At 48.3% G+C, this 19,294-nt stretch overlaps 1 protein-coding gene and 1 long non-coding RNA gene across 10 annotated transcripts in view; one reads left to right on the top strand and one right to left on the bottom strand.

The window, feature by feature from the left end:
• MTMR9 (myotubularin related protein 9) overlaps nucleotides 1-9,930 on the bottom strand; it is a 40,990-nt gene extending 31,060 nt beyond the window's left edge. The window contains exons 1-2 of the mRNA XM_090027628.1: nucleotides 9,614-9,930; nucleotides 4,977-5,085 (exon numbers count right to left, since the gene is read on the bottom strand). Of these exons, the coding sequence (XP_089883754.1) occupies nucleotides 4,977-5,085; nucleotides 9,614-9,798 (294 nt within the window). The 5' untranslated portion in view covers nucleotides 9,799-9,930. The remainder of the gene's footprint in view (nucleotides 1-4,976; nucleotides 5,086-9,613) is intronic.
• A 146-nt stretch (nucleotides 9,931-10,076) lies between these two features.
• LOC149872486 (uncharacterized) lies at nucleotides 10,077-18,627 on the top strand. Of its 9 annotated transcripts, none has more exons than XR_016439206.1 (5): nucleotides 10,077-10,222; nucleotides 11,233-11,498; nucleotides 12,200-12,971; nucleotides 14,238-17,335; nucleotides 17,816-18,627. It is a non-coding gene; the product is annotated as an uncharacterized LOC149872486 (long non-coding RNA). The 9 variants fall into 9 exon arrangements; XR_016439217.1 differs by having other exon boundaries at nucleotides 10,173-10,275; XR_016439196.1 differs by lacking the exon at nucleotides 10,077-10,222 and having other exon boundaries at nucleotides 10,766-11,498; nucleotides 17,816-17,882; nucleotides 18,439-18,627.
• Nucleotides 18,628-19,294: the final 667 nt, after the last annotated feature.

The following is a 19,294-nucleotide window of genomic DNA, read 5'->3' as shown; positions in this document are numbered from 1 at the left end:
CATCTGTAAGAGGCTCCCTTCTGGCAGTGTTGACAACAATTCTAGCCATTATTCCTGCTCCCGGTGTGGAGCCGCTATCCCATTGCTGTCTATGCATTTTATCCTGTAACTATTAAAGGCAAAATAGAGAACTATCACTGGGGGCAGAAGCAGGGGCCAGAACAGTGGGTATCTTCCCTTCCAATGTAGCGTCCACTTCACTAAGCCACATTTTCTCTAGCTTGCTCTGCTTCTGGCTCCATGTATTTTCCATGTTTAGTTACTATATAGTCTAGTTATAACAAAAGGGAGGTTGTGGCAATGGCTAACCTGTGGCCTGGTGGCAAGGATGCTTTTCTGGGAAGTGGGAGATATAAGTACAAATGCATTCTGAAAGAGGGCTTTAGAAGTTGGGTCTCCCCCTCCCTCAGCAGGTGCCCTTGGCACTGGGCCACTGGCCTAAAACAGAGGTTGGTAATATTTTAGTGTAGAGGAGAAGGGGGCTGCATGTGTGAGCTACCTCAAGCCAGCCCGTGCTGCCACCACAAGTGCTGCTCCCCCCTGCAATGCTGCTGCCATGGCTTCTCTCTACCAGGTGGGTGAAGTCATCCATTGCCAAAGCTCCCTGAAGGCGGCCCATAGAAGAAGTGGCATCCTGTGGTACCCATAGCCTAGACCTATACTAAAAAGGTAGGAAGGCACCCCTCCATTTTTCATGGCTTATATGGAGTTAAGTGCCTTTCCAGGAAGGAGAAGGATATCCAAAAATCCCTGTAAATGACCTGAAATGCCACTGACGCATTAAAATTAGTTGCTTACCTGCTATTCACCCATGTAAAGGTAGGAGTCAGTTTGGGCCTACAAGGGTACTACACAGATATTTTGTGGGTTGTCGACCTGTAGTTGCTCCCACACGTAACAATATTTACCCAACACCAGCCTGTGCTGAAACTAGCAACCCTGGCATGAAGTACTTCAGGTTGTATTACCCATCTGCAGTCACTTCCCAAACTGCCTCAATTCTCACTTTGCTGGTGCTGATTGTATTATGCCGCCATGTAAAAAACAAACAAACAAAAAAAACACCTTTTTTTTTTTAGACTCTTTGCAATTTTAACACAAAAAGAACAAATGCTTTTCATCTGATGCAGCCCTGCCAAGATAGCCCCGCTTGGAAGATGACAACACATAGCTAGAGAATATAAACTAAGCTTCTATATAATTACCCTTAAAAACACACTGGATGGGAAGTTAATTGCTGTAATTTAAGTGTGGTATAATTTGACAACATTGTAATTTAACTAACACAATGGCACACACAGAAGCAGATGAACTGCTCCAAGAGACATCTCCAGAACGCCCACGGTTGCTTTCTGTAGGTGCATCCAGGTGATGCAACTCCTAGGGACTACATTTGCATAACACTACGGTGTAAGTGGGGAAACAAGAGGCTCATTAAGCAGCACCAGCAAAATAATATTCACCGGTGTATACAAAACTACAGCTTTGTATGGCCAAATGGAAGTTTGCTGTTTAGGCAAGCAAGATGAGGCTGATCAGTTCCGCTTTGTTCTTATTCTCCAGCACATTTGTGGCGTGCTTGGTTTCTCCCTAAACACTGCGGGAAGTTGCTTGATTAAGAAGTCCAACTACTGTATTTACTCATACAATCATAGAAAATGAGGGTTGGAAGGGACCTCGGGAGGTCACATGTAGGCCAACCCCCTGCTCAAAGCAGGACCAGCCCCAACTACATCATCCCAGCTAGAACTTTGTCCACCCAGGTCTTAAAAACCTCCGAAGATGGAGATTTCACCACCTTTCTGGGTAGCCTGTTCCAGTGCTTTACTACTCTCCTACTGAAAAAATTCTTCCCAATATCTAACCTCAGCTTCCTATGCTGCCACTTGAGACCACTGCTCTTTGCTCTGTCATCTACCATCACGGAAAACAGTCTAGCTCATGAGCCAGATCTGGCCTGTGAAGGGACTCTGGCCAGCTTGTGGCCGGTTCCTCAGTCTTGCGTGGCCCAGGTGACATCCAGCCTGTGACATCCCACTACCCCTGGGCAGCCCAGGCAGCAGCAGTGGCTCCTTCCAGCTGCTGCCTCCGCTGTCCCCATCCCCGTACTGGCAGGGACCTGCGCGCACAGCCCTGACCCCAGCCCACCCCGCTCCAAACTTGGCCACCCATGCTGAGCAGTGGCAGCCGCTGAGCAGAAGCTGCTGTGCCCAGGCCACCCTGCAGCTCTTCTGCACTGCCACTGCTGCCCTGCTAGGTGACCCAATGCCGTCAGCAGAGGACCCGGAGGGCAACTTGGGCATGGGCTCTGGGCAGCTGCAGCAAGAAAGGCCCGGCAGCAGCAAGGAGGAGAGGCTGCTTTTCCTGGCCACCACTGTTGCTCAGCGTGGGCGGGCGGTCCGGAGCAGGTGCAGGGGGAGGCCGGGGTCGGGGCTGTGCGTGCAGGATCTGGCTGGTCTGCTCCGGCTGGGGTGAATCCAAAGCAGGCATGGGGCAGGCAAGGGGTCAGAGCTGGGGCTGTGCACTGTTGGCAGTGGTGGGAAGAAGCTGCAGGGTGCACGAGCTCTGGGCTGTTGTAGGGGAGGAGAGAGGAGAAGGGCTGCTGGCCGACGCACAGTAGCTCCCCAGAACTGCCCATGTGGCCCAAGGGCCCAAATAATTGTCCGCCCCGATCTACCTCCATCCTCTTTAGAACCACTCTACAGGTAGTTGAAGACTACTATTAAATCCCCCTTAGCCTTCTCTTCGCCACCCTAATAAGCCCAGTTTCCTCAGCCTATGCTCATAAGAAGTCATGTCCCCTAAGCCCCGAACCATTTTCATTGGAAAAAGTCCACCGGAGGGCAATTTGTACACATCCTTTCTGCAGGGACGGCCAAAACTGGACAAAGGACTCCAGATGTGGCTTCACCAGTGCTGAAGAGGGGAAGAATCACTTCCCTTGATCTGCTGGCAATGCTTTTACCAGTGCAACCCAGTATGCCATTAACTTTCTTGGTAACAAAGGTAAGCTGTGTCCACTGTAACCCCCAGGTCCTTTGCTGCAGAGCTCCTGCCCAGGCAGTCATCCCCAGCCAGTACCGGTGCAAGGGATTGTTCTGTCCTACTTGCAGGACCCTGCACTTTTCCTTGTTGAACCTCATGAGATTTCTTTTGGTCCAATCCTCCAATTTGTCGAGGTCTCTCCAAATCCTAGCCCTACCCTCCAGTGTATCTACTACTCCACCCAGCTTGGCGTTATCTGCAAACTTGCTGAGGTGCACTCTGTGCCATCTTCCATGTCACTGATGAAGACATTGAACAAACCCGGCCCCAGGATCAACCCTGGGGCACTCTACTTGATACCAGCTGACAACTAGACATCAAGCCATTGATTACTACCCTCTAGGCCCAACAATCCAGCTAGTTTGCTATCCACTTTACAGTCTATTCATCCAACCTGTACTTCCTTACCATGTCAGAAGAAGCCCCCTGCCTTACAGATGAACATGAGGCAGGGGCAGGGGGAAGTGGATGGGGCTGGGGATGGAGCCACAGCTGCTACTTGCCCCTCCCCAACACAGCCTCCACATCCCCTCTGCCCCTGCAACCCCCATCTCCTCCCACACCCAAGCTGCCTCTCCCTCTCTCTCCCCTCCTCACCTTCGCCCTTTGCCAGCAGGCTCCCTTCCTGCTGCATCTCAGGGTACGGAGCATGGCTCCAGCCCTCCCCATAGTAGTGGCACGCAGCTGGCACTGCTGGTCCAGTCTGGCCCCATAGGAGCAGCGGCAAGGAACCATCACTGGTACAACAGGGCTGGGCTGGAAGAAAAGTGCCAGCTCTGCACTGCTCATATGGTACCAGGCTAAAGCCATGTTCTGTGACTCAGGCTGCGGCAGGGACAGAGCCTGCCTGCGTGAAAGGTAAGGGGGGGGGGCATGGAGGGGCAGGCAGGGGGTGGGGAGGACAATCTCAGGCTTCAAGTGACAGAAGTAACAGAGGGGAGGAGGTGAGAACAGGGGAAGTGGGAACAGGCACAATGGGGGCGTAAATCTGTGGAGGGGGGCAGGGAACAGGGGCAAATTGACTGTTTCTCTGCCTGCCCCACCTCCATACTGCCACCCACTACCTCTCCCCCTACTGCCCACCCCGCTGCTGCCCCCCTCATCACCTCTCTCCCATCACCTGTGTAGCAGTGGGGGACAAATTTAAGAAGAAACTTAAGATTCCATACATGGAAAATTACAATAAATGTATACATTTTCTGTGCATAGAATCTAATTATTGGGGGGTGTCTTACTTTCAGGGTCATCTTGTATTAGAATAAATACAGTAATTTTGATAGTCACATTGAAAAAAAAAGGGGGGGGGTGCTCAAGCAACCCTTCATTGCTCCAAACCAAATGCCAGTTTCACAATTTTCATTTGCCTCCTGAAACAGGTGGAAACAACTAAGTGGCAACATGGCTCTGCTGAGTTCCCACTACACCAGGGGGAGTAAACCGCATAATTGGTTTCAGCTGATGCCAGGGCTTCTCACTCAACATATGAAAGGTGCAGGATCCTGCCTAGAAAATTAGAATGCCAAGATTTTGTCCAACCCCGCATTTTGCTGTAAGGTCATGCTCTTTTAGTCCACTCTTTCATCTCTGAACAGCTATTTGAAAGATACTCCGAATATTAAGCACTACAGCAACAGGGAAGGAATCTTGCTTGATCTGCACAGCAAAGAGCAACCCCCAAAGACACTTTCGTGAACCCAGAGAAACAGATTTCCAGCTTCTGCTTCCCCTGTGCAACAATGAAGTTTATTTCCTACACATGGGGACTTTTTATCATCATTAACTTTCCCTGAGCCTGATGAAGGGCATGTAAACTCAAAAGCATGCAGAAAAAAAAATATTTTTTTTGCAATTTCTCAGCTAGTCTAATAAAAGGGATCATCTCCGAACCAAGAGTTCTAGATGTTTGTACCCTAAACATTAAACTATCTTACCTCAATAGAGCTAGCAATATTCAAACATTCCTCCATTCCAGGTATATCCAGCTGAATAATTCGCAGATCTTTGCACTTAATGATGATGGTGCCCAGTGATCCCACAAACCTGCAGAGAGATACAGCATGTTGGGATATGGAGATAAGAAGATGGATTTCCAAGATACACTGTTCGTAAACAGGTTCCCAGCAGCACTTGCATGCAAAATAAAAATCCAACAAGTATGTGAAGGGCAAGGCGATGTCATTTATTAGACCAACTGTGTGGTTGGGAGAGACTTAGACAAGCTTTCACAGGTAGTACATTCTTCTTCAGGTCCAATAAAGAATATCACCCACAGCGATCCTTGCCTCTCACACTTCCTGGACCATCACAGTACAACATCACTCCAACACAATTCAGCAAGTAGTACTCTCTCTGCCATACTTTATTCATTTAAAATGGGCTATATTCAATTTTTTTTTTTTTTTTTTTTACAAGATTAAGTTCCTTTGCGAGGTAAACTCATTAACATGGGAAGCTCTTCTCAGTGCAACTCTGCAAAAAGGAAAGCAAGTGTTTTACAGGGGCTGGAGAAGGGAAAACAATTGACACAAATTTGTCTTTTTGATTTATGCCAGGGCAGAGAGTGCGAGCGACAGAGTGCATGTCTGTCAGGGCGTTAAGGGGAGAGAGAAGGTTAAAAGGTTTTTTTGGCTCTAATATTAGAAATAAATGGTGCATCAAGATTTCTTTTCCTGATGTAGCCAGAGGCCTCGGATCCATTAACTGAAAGAGAAGCCACGTACAATCATAGAAAAGAAAAATCTTTTTTGCCAAGAGATTTGAGATAGAAGCAAGCAAGGAAAAAAAACAAAACAATATTCTAGGCCAGCTAACATTAATGATCCCTTTCCATCTTTCATATCCCAGATTCTCGCAAAGTCCACCACCATAAAGCCTCTGGGTTTTCAGATCATTCCAGCAAGCGCTCACAGTAATGTAAGAAAAACACCAATTAAGATACCTGTTAAAAACTTTCAGCTTGTTGTTATGCACGAGAAAGGAGAACACATTTTGAACAAAAAGTGGGTCTGGTACCTCCCCAGTAACTAATGTATGTAGAAATGCTGCTGATAGAAAAGTAAGACAACTAAAAATGAAGCACAGAAATAAGAAGGGAAGTGAGGGAATGCAAACACATTCTTATAGATGCTCGCAAAGGAGGTGGCAAAAGGAAGCAGAAAGTGGCTAGCAAGAGAGAAAAGCAGCTTGGCCTTGGCCATGTTAAAGTTGACCTGGGGATGGACCATGCAAGATTAGAGAGGGGTACGTGAAAGGGGACAGAGAGATCCTGGTGTAGTGAGAGAGACTGGGAATCACAACTCTAGGTTCTGACCCTGGCACATCAGCAGTTCCACATCCATTTGGACAAATCACGTCACTTCTGTGCCTCAGTTTCCCCACCTGTAAAATGAACTAACTTCAGGGAGGGATGATAAACCACTCTATACAGCTGTGCTTCAAGACAAATGAGTCTTCACAGAAGTATACTATGAAAGTATGAAATAAAACACAGAGGTAGGGCTTTGGCAGCCCCCTTTCTTATTTTCTAGCTGTGGCACATTGTAGGGTGATTTTAATTTTAGTGTTATGAAGGTGCTTGGGGCTGTGGTATGCGAGAAGGGTTGGAGCCAGACAAGATGAGGGGTCAGACCTGATCTGTTTAGGTCCCTTCTGACCCTAAGCACTATGAAACTATGAAGATGTTACAATTGCTGATAAGTAGTTGCCTATGAATACAGGGGCCTCAACAGCTTGACAGCCCCTTTCTATCCCTATCCCTGGGAGAAAGATTTTCAAAACAGGTCACAATTTTTTGCCAGGCATTATCTTCCTAGTGCAGACAGTTTGTTGATGGCACAAAGCTAGGCTGGCAGAACAATACAGGCTTGGTATCAATGTCAGAGCAGAATAAGACATGCAGCCTGTTCAGTTGCATTTGCCTGGATAGAGCACAGCTGTGTGTGGGTTTGGTAACATTTATTTTTTGTCCAGTACCATTACATTGAAAGTTAAGCTCTAACCAAAGGAGGCAAAATTCAGCCGTTTGTTTTAGTATTACTTCAGTTATGACACCATTTCAGCTAAAAGTAAAGGGTTTTCTTTCTCCACACTGTACTGATCTGGGTTCTGCTGAATCTGAAGCAAGAATTGCTAGCATCTTAATGGGTAATGGTTACTCACCTGCAATAAATACAATACATCTGTATTGCCTCTTGCAATATTGTTTCACAATTTCCTGTACTAACAGTAAATCCTTAATAGGACCAAGGCTGTTTTTCCTCTGTGCATTTCCTCGTGCACAGATGCTGCCGTGGCCACTGAAGACTGCTTTACTTTATAGCAAGGCCAACAAAACATACCCTCAGAAAGCTGCTGAAAAGCTAACAAAAAAGTTCATTTCACTGCCTAAGCTATTCCCCCCACCTTTACTGGGACAATACCCAATCTTTCACTTACCTATCAGAGAAAAACTTCTATCAGTCAAGTGGGAATGCAAATTTTGAGAGCCTGCCACAATGCCAGGTTGGTCTCAGGTTCATCGCCAGTAAAGGAGTACACAGCAAAGGCTATTGCAAAACTACAAGATGGAAGAGGGAAGCCTGGCCCCAAGGGACCTTTCTCCACACTTGGGATTGCAATTGTATTGGAAATCAATTTACACACATACCTCAGGCAGCTACAAACCACCCACTCAACTACCTACATGGCAAGTCCCTACCCTCAGTCCAGGTACCAGTTACATAAAATATTCCATGCTTATATTGGACCGGGAGTTTGTACTAGCTGCAACAATGTTCAGAGACATCAATCAAAGACAGGAATCAAAGCACAGCTGTAGCTAGATTGGTTCAAGCAGTAGCAAGGACAAGGCCAAACTGCTCTTATGACTGATCAGAGCAGGATTACTCCTCAGAGCACTCTTTCAAGGCTTGCAATTACGCCACTGTCTTTTCTGCACTTGGAACAAAAAGTCCCTCCCCACAAAGGCAGAAGGCTCAAGTATGGTTTTTAAGAAACACTAAAGAGAAGTCTGGATCACAGGAAATTTTTACTTGTGCTTGGTGGTTTCCCAATTTTGTGTCCATTGGAGGGAAGCTGGTGCTTTTACCTACTGCCAGCTAACAACCAGCCAAGGAAATCTTTGTAGAAAAAGCACATTCACATGCTCAAATAAAGCAAAAGGAGGAACAAAGGGTGTCAAAAGAATCAATGGCAAAAAAACAGATGAGGGTGAAGTAGAAAGCAATAAGGGAAGAGCTCCCTGCAAGTGGAACAGGGCAAAAAGGGATGCAGGATGAGGATGGGAATGGCAAGAAGGCACTTCTTCAAATGGGTGAAGGAAGATGAGCTAATGGGGCAGTATTAAGTCTAGAGCGAAGGGCAGCAGCCACAGTCCCTCAGCTTCGTTCTGCCATCACAGGAAAGATGCAGATATAGCTCACAGGGAGCTGCGGATGTACGGCGGTGATTCCCAATCAGGCTGCCACAGCACCTTGGGGTGCCTCGAGATCCTTCCAAGGGTGCCACAGGAGGCCATGCAGCATTAGCACTGTTACGTGTACAAACACAATTCACAAGATAAACCCAGACATTTCCGATAGAAATCCATAGCTGAGGTTTTCCCGAGTTCTTCGCAACAGAAAGACGGCTCTGTTATTTTTCTACAGGCTAAAAGAAGAGTGAAAAGTAAGAACTGGCATTTTCTGAATGGGCCTCCAGTTCCCTTCGAAGGCTGGAGTCTAAAAAGGTTGAGAACCACAGATGAGGAGATGGAGTGGCCTAGCAGAGAGCACCGAGCCAGAGCTCCGAAGGATCCAAGGTGTTTCTTGCTCAAGCTACTGGTTTCACTGGGTGATCCTGGGCAAACTGCATCACCCGTGCCTCACTTTCCAGAGCAGTGAAACTGGGATAAGGACCCCGAATGCCTTTGCAGGTGTTTTGAGATAAGTAGATGAAACGCGCTGCTTAAGAGAGCATGCTCCTTCCAGCCAAGCGCTCTGCAGGCGCTAGGCATCAGGATACCCCGACACGGCAGACAAGCCTCGCCTCCACCTCGTGGACAAGCAAGTCACAGCCCCAAGAGGATAAATCATTTGGTGAATGTCACCAGTAAGAATCCATGCACCCAGATACTCTACCCTCCCTTCCCCTCCCCCCCGGTCCTGGAGCCAACCCCCAGCTTCCCAGCATGCAACTCCCAATCACCCCCCCATCTTGGAGCCAACCTCCGACACCCCATCATGCAACTCCCAACCACCCCTGAATCTTGGAGGTGACCCCCAGCTTCCCATCATGCAACTCCCAACCCCCCCACCCCATCTCGGAGCCAACCCCCAGCTTCCCAGCATGCAACTCCCGACCACCCCCCCAACCCCCCATATTGGAGCCAACCTCCGACTTCCCATCACGCAACTCCCAACCACCCCCGCCCCAATCTTGGAGCCAACCTCCAACTTCCCATGACGCAACTCCCACCTCCAGCTTCCCATCAGGCAACTCCCAGCCAACCCCCACCCCAATCTCAGAGCCAACCTCCAGCTTCCCAGCATGCAGCTCCGGCCCCCGCCCCAGGAGCAGAGGCGCCGCATGCCTTTTCTCGATGGAGTCGATGTTGGAGTGCAGCAGCCACAGCTCCTCAGCGTTGTCGTGGCGCCGCGAGGACAGGATGAGGTGGTGGCCCGTCAGGCACAGGGTACCCTCCACGGCCCGGTGGAAGGGCCGGTGCAGCACCACGTTGTCGGCCCGCGGCGTCTTGATCAGCTCCGCGAACTCCATGGCCCCCTGCTCCCGGGGTGGCTCCCCCGGCCCTGGGGGCACTGGAGGAGACCCCTGGGGGGGGCAGGCTGGGCCCTGGGGTGGGGAGGGGTTGGGGGGTCACAGTGCCCCTGGTGGGGTCACAACCCACGGGGTGGGGGCGGGGCCCAGCACTGGGGGGGTCACAATGCCCTAGGCGGGGGGGGGGGGGGGGCCCAGGCCCGTCTCCAGGCGCTGCCGCCGGCTCCCAGCAACAGCCGGAAGCTGCCGGCACCTCCCCCGGATGTTGGGGTTGGAGGGGGCGTGGCACGTGACGCTGCACGACCAATCCTCGGCTGCCCCCGCCCAGCGCGGTGGGTGAGGGCGGTGCCCGCCCTCCCGCGGCGTCACCCCTTACCGGAAGTGGCGGCGCGGACAGGGGCCGCGGAGTGCGGAGCCGCGACGCGTGGGTTCCGCGGCCGCCTGGTCCCCGCCCGGAGCGCCGGGGCTCGGCGCGGGGCAAGGATCGGGAGGAGCCAAGCGGGGAGGAGCCATGGGAGGGGCGTAGACAGGGAGGGCTATGGGGCTGGGGGAGGGGCCAAGGGGGCGGAGCTTTGGGGCCGGGGAGGGGTTAGGCTGGGTTAGTAGGGAGGGGCTATGGGGCAGGGGAAGGGGCTAAAGAGCATGAGCTTGGGTGCTGGAGAAGGGGCCAAGCGGGAGGGGCTGGGGAAGGGACAAAGGGGAGGAGCTTGGGGGCTGGGGGAGGGGCTAAGTGGGAGGGCTTGGGACTGGGGGGGCCAAGAAGGAGAAGCTTGGGGACGGACCAAGGGGGAGGGGTTGGGGGCCAGGGGAGGGGACAAGGGGAGGAGCTTGGGGGCTGGAGGGGGCCAAGGGGTGGGGGGACGGGGGAGGAGCTTGGGTGATGGGGGAGGAGCCAAGAGGGAGGAGCTTGGGGGCTGGGCCAGCATCAGGTGGGTTCATGGCCTGGGAAGGGGGGAGCAGTGCCAGGGGCGGAGCAGGATCAGGGAGAGTCCCTGGGCAGGAGGTGGGGGGAGAAGGGTGGGAGCTGGGGGTGCCAGGGGGCTGGTCCCATCCTCCTGCAGGTGGACTGGCAGGAGCCCCGAGGGGTCTGGGGAGGCACTGCCTGGTCCCCCTGCCCAGCCTGACAGTCCTCAGCACAGCATAGGGCTCGTGCCAGCCCCCCGCCCTCGCCCTCCCGCAGAGCGGTGCTGCCGGCTGCGCTCTGTGAGACGCTGGGGGGCAGATCCCAATTGCTGCGGGGTCGGGCAGGCTGGTGGGGCTCAGCTTGGGTACGTGCTGGACAGCGTGAGATCAGGACAGCCAGAGAAATGTCCTGTCGCAACTTCCCTGGCAGGAATTGGGCTACTGAAAACAGCAGTCCCTTCCTGGCATGGAGCCCCTTGTTGTGACGGAGTCTTACAAAACTTCCTTTTAATTGCACAATTGTAATTTCAGTGAATTAAAGGATCATTAGGAAATAGAAGAGAAAGAAGATGCTGCCTCTCTCTCCAAGACCTCACTGCTTAGGGCCTCCAGGCTTTCAACCAGCTCCACACAGCGCCCGCTGGCTACAACTGGGCTTTACGTGGGCTGGAGGAACATGCCCACTACGAGCCAGTCCTGGCTCCTGGCTGAATTGGACAAATTGAACCTGATTCTCCTCCCACCGAGCCCAGTGTAAATGGAGAGACTTCCACTGCAGTGACGCCAAGATAAAGCTGGTAAGAACAGGAGGCGAATCAGCCCTGAGTAATGTATTTCAAACACAAACGATATGCAGGCTGAAAGTGCATTCTCAAAGCAATGCAGGTATTGTTGGGAGCAATATTGTTGCTGCTTAGACACTGTGCCTGATGTTTTCTAAAATACTTCAGCCTAACCTGATGCTCATTTTAACAATTTCAGCATGAAAAGTTACAGTGTGCTAAATAAGCAACTAAAAAGGCTTTGCCCCCACTGCCTTGTGGGTACTCCTTGGTTGGAGAAAGGCTAAGGGACATCATCGGGACAAAGATGTGCCTTTGCTGATGCAGTAGGCAGTCAGCAGCTGGTCTTATCTATTGCTTTCTGGCAGAAGCTACAACCATTGAGGCACTGAGCATCTGGCCTCAGTCTGGCCTTTAGATTCGGTCTCAATGGTCTAAAGGGGGGCTGGTAGATCTTAGGCAGCCTCCATGCCCTTGCCCAGGTGTATGCGTTGAATGTCTTGGTGTCATGATCTCAGGACTTTGTACAAGCAGATTCATCAGGCACCTGACTAGACGTCTTACGTGTACACCGTGATCCAGAGGATCATCAGTACCATTGTGCTCAATAAAACGCACAATAAAGTGCTCAATAAAGCGCCCCATCTGTAATATACCCCAAAATCAAAATTTGCCTTCTAGAAAACAAATAATTGCCTTCTTCCTCCTCTTTCCAGCATTACACCAACTTGAATGGAAAATATTTGACTTCTGGACTGGAGGAATGAGCTCTACTTTCCAAGTTTAACAGCAAGTAGAATTTCCCATACACCAACCAAACAGATAAATGAAAATGTCCTTGGGAAGGAAAGGGGGAAGATTATATGTTCGCTGCCTTGAAAAGTTTACCAGTTTTCTTGGCAACCTTTTCCATCAACTGTCTTTCCTACCTCAGATTATGTAACAGTCCTTGGACTCGAGATGTCCCAGACGCTCAGATCTTGTTGACCTGTTTAGCCTCCAAACATTTAACCTGTTTTATTACTGCCTTTTTTTTTGTGGAGCTATTTGTATCTGAGCGGAGTAAGCATAAAACCAGGAATAAACCTCTCCCAAGTTAGAAGAGTAGCTATTTACCTACCTTTTGCTCAAGACTAAATGATGCTACAAGATGGAACAGCAGACTCGCTGCACCAGATGGGTAACTCATGCTGAATTAACTTTACATGTTGTATAATAAGAGCTTGAACAATAATGTCTCGTATAGTTGCATCTTCTAGTAAATGTATTGATTTGTATTAGATTTAGTGCTAAAATTTGACTGCATGTTTACCTCCTCCAGTGTCCTTCCCAGCACAGTTTGGAGTATGGAAGTGATCTGATGGCAGCACATTTAAGGCCTTCATTGATTTTACAAGGAAGAGAACTGGTCTCTTAATTTGCTCAGCAAACAAAGCAAATTAAAATGATGTCCCACTGACCTCACAGCTTTCTGACTTATCCTTTCTGGTACTTGTCTGGCTCATTTGAAAAGCATCCCCCTCCCAATAGAAACAGGTTCTAATGACCAGGGAGGTGAGGGCTCTTGTCGAGTACATAATCATCGCTTTGTTTATTAACACGATGAGTTCAGTATCTTAACCCAAGATACTGCGGGGATGAGCACAATGCAAGACCTTATGAAGAGCAGAGTTTGGCTCAGGGAGCAGAACAGTCCACTTCTGGTGCCTAATAAGGCACCCTTTGCAATTTTAATGCTTAGTTCTGGGAAGGCCTGGACTCTTGCTGAGAACCTAAGCACAACTCATTTTGCCCACTACGATGGCATCCCTTCCATCCCTGGGCCTGATTCAAATCCCCTTTCTCTCATTTCCAGGCACAGAAGTGAAGCACATTTACATCACTGTTCCTCTTTCCATAGTAGGATAAAGGTGCCCTACATTAAGGATTGCACCTTAATGTAGCTGTAGTGGTAAAAATAGTTCATGCTTAATGGCACAACTCTACTAGGATAAAAACTGAATTAGATACTGAATTAGAGCATTCAGAAAGATACTGGTTTTACCAGTAAGGGTCAAGCCCATACCAAGAGCATAAATTTCTACCTGGAGAGCTAATAAAAAGGCCCACTTAACTGTTCCTCAGCAACAGGCTATTATAATTGCTAGGAGCAAGATTTTCCTTTTTAGTGATATCTTTTATTGAGTCAACTGTAGAGTTAGAAGAGGTGGTAGAGAAGCTTTCAGACACAAGTTTCGGTCCGTATCATGTTTCCCGGACTGTCACAGTTGCAAACGCTCCAATGCTATAATGCCCAAAGCCAGCCACTAGAGGGAGGCAATCTCATGCACAAAGAAGATTGTATGGGTATGTCTGATATCTTTTATTAGACCAACTCAGATAGTTGGAAATTTTTTTTGCAAGCTTTGGGGTATAAATACCCTTCATCAGGCTGAGGAAGCATCTGCAGTTGGTGTGGGGAAGAGCACGTCATCTGCAGGGAAGAACACACAGCAACTGCAGATGCTTCCTCAGCCTGACAAAGGGTATTTATACCCCAAAGTTTGCACAGAAGAATTTTTCCAACTGAGTTCAGATTTAACCAAAGAACCTTGTCTGCCTGTGTCCTTAGACCAACACAGCTACAAACTATAGCCCTGTAAGAAGACTATTACACTTAACAGTTCAGTTTGTCTAATTCAGTGAGCCTGTGAGATAGCTTGCTGGTGTCTAACCTCTGTGGCAAGCTCTTCTTCAACTCCTTTGTTGTTCCAGATCCTAGGCAGCAGCTGCTCTCTGGGTGCGGGCAGCTTGACTGAAGAACACAACGGGAGTCCTCGGCAAATACCTCAGCTGCTAACACAAGCGGTGCAAGCAGTCAGTGTCGCATTGGCATGGCAGTCTGAAGCAGTTCCAGAGACTGGCCTTTTTAGTTACTATGCACAGATTTTTCATAGTTTCATAGTTGTTAGGGGCTGGAAGGAACCTTACAGATCATCTCCAAAGAGGAATATATGGATCGCTGCAGACAAAAAACAGTGAGGCAGTAGAATAGACTGCCTAGAGGAGTTGTGAACTCTCCATCCTTGGAGAGGTCAAGAAGAGGTGGGACAGGCACTGGTTTGGGTGATCTAAGAGTTACTATTCCTGTGCTCTACAAAGGGTATTTCCCAGGTTTCTGGGATTTGCTGGTTACCCCATGGAGCCAGGAGGGATTATTTTCCCTTTCTGCTACTATGTGTCTGGGTTTTTTTAAGGCTTCCTCAAAGGTATTGAGTGTTGGCTGCAGCCAAGGCTGGGGATTTTGACTGGGATGTGCTAATGTTCTTGTGGGGGCTTAAGTCCACATGCTCTTGGATAGAGGGACATACCTCTGTTAAGGGTCAGGCCGAATGCCAGATTTGGGCTCAGGAAAGAATTTTACCCCAGGGTCAGATTGGTATGGACTGTGGGGGTATTTGTCTTGCTCTGCAGTAGGGGACACAGCCCTCTCCCGTGGATCTCTCAAGCATATTTTAACAATCTTGCAGCAGCAGGACATTGGCCACCGTGGTCCCCCTGCTTTACCTGTGCCATGGTAGGATATTATATCTTGTGGTTGTGTCAGGGTTGATGGTAGTTTTACTAAGAGTTTAGATTATGGATTTGTATGAGATGGTTTGGACAGGGCTGATCCTGCTTCAAGCAGGGGGTTGAACTAGATGTGACCTCTGGAGGTCCCTTCCAGCCCTACTTCTCTATATTTCTATGAAGTCTTATAGCACAGGAATGCTCTCCCAACTCGCTAGAAAGGGTTGTAATATAGGGCAGCAAACACAGGCTGTAAAACAAAGTCTTACAACAAGTGAGAGATTTCTAGCAAGGCATTTTACTTCCTTTTCCAAACCAGCCCAGCACGTAGAGAATCAGGGTAGAACACTGAACGGAGACAGAATTACAGCTGCGCACAAAGGTCACTTCTTTTCTCTTGGTAACATTAGAACAAATCTGGGGTTTTACCAGTGTAAAGATGGGTAAACTGGAGAGGAGGCGCTGGACAGAAATGTAATACAGATGCAAAAACAGAATCTTGGGATTTTGAGATCCTTTTTCACCGCCACTTCCCTAGTTCATGTTTCTTTAGTTTGAATGGGACTACATCTAACTTGTCCAAGAGGCTGGTCATATGACACCTTAATGCAAGTAGACAAGGTTCTTTGGGTAAATGTTTTTTTTTTTATTCGACCAACCCAAATAGTTGGAAAAATTCTTCTTTGCAAGCTTTCGGTATAAAAACCCTTCATTGGGCTGAGGAAGCGTCTGCAGTTCGTGTGTGCTCTTAATGCAAGTGTAGTTTTTTTGTTTTGTTTTTTTTTTAATGTTGATGCGAGTTATACTTGTGTCAGGAGTAGACAGACCCACAGCTTTCCCCAGGTCGCTCCTATACTAGGCATTACTGCAGCATGTTGCCACAAGATGGCAGGGGAGCCTATAAGAGCCCATTGGCCTTGAGCAGATATGGCAGGTAGAGAAGCAAACACAAGATGCAAGGCACAACACGAGAGCCTTGTCACACATTCATGGAAGCTTGTGCTCCATTTAAATCTTATATATTTAGTTTATACTGTGCATATCTACCCAGCTTTCTGCATGTTCACTTGCAATAGTTGCCAATCATTAGTATGTGTTAGGAGATAACTCTCACCTGAAAAGGAATAACTTTGTAATGGCATAAGGTATCCAGGTATGCTATTGAGAAAGCACAAAATGTCACAGAATAGAAAAGTTGGGCTGGAAGGGACTCCAGAGGTCATCCAGACTACCCCGCTGCCTGAGGCAGGATCCGTCTCTAAACTAGCCTATATAAATCCAACGTCTAACCCGCGAGGGCCAACAGAGCCTCCCTGTAGTGTGACCCTAGGCTAGTGCTTCTGCCTCTCTGGTGTCATCGCCAGCTCGCCTCATGCTCTCAAAAAGGACAGACAAGCTCTCCAACAATTCAACAGGCAACAATTCCTGGAGCCACTCAGGTCCCTGAGCTGCTGAGAGCCATAGGATGAGCTTCCAGATGCCTTCATGCTGCAAATGAGCAAGAAGGGTACCTGAGTCTGCATGTTTCATAGTGTAGTAACTTCAAAGGAGTGCATTGAAGACATACCCACAAGGAGATGGCCTCTGAGAACCAGAGTATTTTTTTCTCACTGCACAAAGCTGCTCCTTTTGAGTTACATTTATTTAGTTACCAGGTTGAAAGCTTTCTGAGCTCTTCCATCTGGGTTTTTGGGTTTTTTTCAGAGTTGCCGGGTACTCAAAGCCCACAGAAGCCAATGAGAGTGTCCTTACGTAATATTTGGCAGGGGTAAATTGTTTCCTCGTTTTGATCCTGAAAGGTTCCCTCCAACTCCTTCAACTTCAGGCTGTTGGTCTTGTATTTGACTATGCCATTCTGGGCCCATTTCACTTACTTTTACCCTTGCACCACAAGGGAAATCCAATCCAGGTCTTCGTGAAAAGATGTGAATCAAAGCAAAATAATGTATTATTTTGTGGAAGAAAGTGTCTTCCCTGCTGTGTCCTTGTTACATCAAGGATGGTTTCAGGGTTATCCACTGGGTCCAATTATTGATCCTTGATCCAGATACCAGCATACAATTCAATTTACCACCAGCGAATCTGACTGTTCCTCATCTGAGACCATGCAGCTCAAAGTTATTCCCTGTTCAGTGAGATGTATCCTGTGTTGACTCGCACACATACATTGAACGATAGACTGGCACACTGTGGACTTCTAGTATTATTTCTTGAAGAGGAGGTGGTTGAGATGACATTGTTAAGCCTCTTCCCCTTATCAAACAAGATTAATTTCTGATGATAGCTGCAGTAATGTCATGACGGTGAGTGTCTTATTTCCACTGAGATGTAGATAAAGAGATTGTAGGTGAGCTCAAATATCATAGTTTCATGGATTTCAAGGCCAGGAAGCACTCTGACCCCCTGCATAACTCCTACATGAGCTGCACCACTTCTTTTAAAAGTTTGTCCAGTTTTGATTTACAGATCTGAAGTGAGGGGCACTCTACTATGGAGGCCAGCAGGTGCCACAAGTGGTTTGCTCCCTTCATTCTTAAAAATTTGCTTCTGCTTGCTACATATTAATGGGTCTAGCTTTTGCTCCAAGTTGCTGGAACTCGGTGTGCTTTTCCTGCTTCATGTAAGAGCCATCTATCATTGGACATGTCTTCTCCATAGAGATTCATAAAATAGTCACCTACACTTCTCATTGATAAACACACTAGATAGAGTTTCTTTTGATGTCTTGTCAAAACTTTCAAGTACATGTATAACTCTTTCCTGAACCTCTTTCAATTTTTCAGCCTCCTGTTTGAAGTGTGGACACTGTCAAAGATCAAAGTCTTTGATTTCGGATGCCGATGGCAACAGGTCAGAAGCTAACACAGCAAACTCTGTAATTGTAGTCTATCCCTCTGTATTAACAGTACTGCATGCACACACCCTTGTCTGTGCCTCATTTCAAATCACTTGAGTCTCCCATACGAGAGAAAAGCTAACCTTGAATTGTATACAACTCAGTCCTATGACGTCAAAAAAAAGATATCATACCTATGGTAACGAGATTAGCTGACTTTAATGAAATTGTAAAATTAAAATAATGTGCTATGCTTGCCCTCCTGTGACCAAACAGGCTCAGTACCACCCAAGCAAAAAAATAACCCCCCCTTTTCTGAAACCCGAGAGAACAAAGAAAGCACGATTGCCAGCCTGTTAATTATTCATGCCTGGCGTGTAGTAATTGGCCACCTTGCCGAGTATAACTTTGAAAGAACTTCTGCCCAAAGCGGAGAACTGCGTACGCACTCAGAAAATACAGTTTGTGAATAAGCTATTCACAAACAGTATCTCCACACCCCCGGTTTTTTCCCAGGCGTACCCCTGTTTTCTTTTCTTTTTTGCCGGCTCGTATATCTTTCTTATCAAGAGCTCTCAGTAGTCCGCAGACTGTGACAGCTTGTGCGAATCACTCGGAACCTGTACCAAGCAAGCCTCTTACCCACCCTCTAAATGCTGGGTAACATGATATCTGCATGCTGTAACTGAACAAATCAACTCTTCTGCCTACGCTGCAACCATCAGTAGCGTATGTAAAATAAATTTTCTATGTAACCAATACGTTTTAAGTCACCTGACTCCTACTCGCTGTTAACACCCACCTGTCCGATCACCGATCCCTTTCACGCCAAGCCGGTCGTGCCGACCAAGGCTCGCAGGTCAAGGGTACACTGGTCATTGGGGCACGACAGACACCAGAACTAGAAGCAGTATTCCAGTTATGGTTTCAGTAATGCGGTATATAGAAATAATACTGTTGTCAGATGGTCTGGCTCTTTGAATGGGGCAGTCTGCCTTGGGGTAGGAACCCAGCTGTGGGTCATTAGCTGGCAGTTAAAAGCCCAAAAGAAGAGAGCGCGAGGAAGTAGCTTGAGCTGGGGAAGGAGCACTTTGTGTTCAAGAAATGGACTGAAACCTAAAGGAGCTAGCCGCTAGCATCTAGGAAGGGCCAGAGCTAAAAGGCATCTCGCCTGCTTCCTGGAGAAAGGCTAAAGGTTTTGCTTTGCTCATTTGTTGGTTTGTTTGGCTCAAGGATTTGTGTTTGTGTTAACAGCTGCTGTTTAGCATCCCCTCTAGTTACTGATGGAATAAAGTTGTTCGTTATCATTAACTTCCACTACCCTTCACAGGACCAGGGACCACTGGAGAACCCCTGTGCAGTGATTGGCAACCCATGACTTTGACTTGGCCTTTTGGTCCACTGTACACTTTCTTCCACACAGAAC

This window comes from Crocodylus siamensis, chromosome 1 (genome assembly GCF_052110815.1).
Source record: "Crocodylus siamensis isolate JL-2025a chromosome 1, ASM5211081v1, whole genome shotgun sequence".
Taxonomy (NCBI): Eukaryota; Metazoa; Chordata; order Crocodylia; family Crocodylidae; genus Crocodylus; species Crocodylus siamensis.
This window is presented reverse-complemented; position numbering and strand designations above follow the sequence as displayed.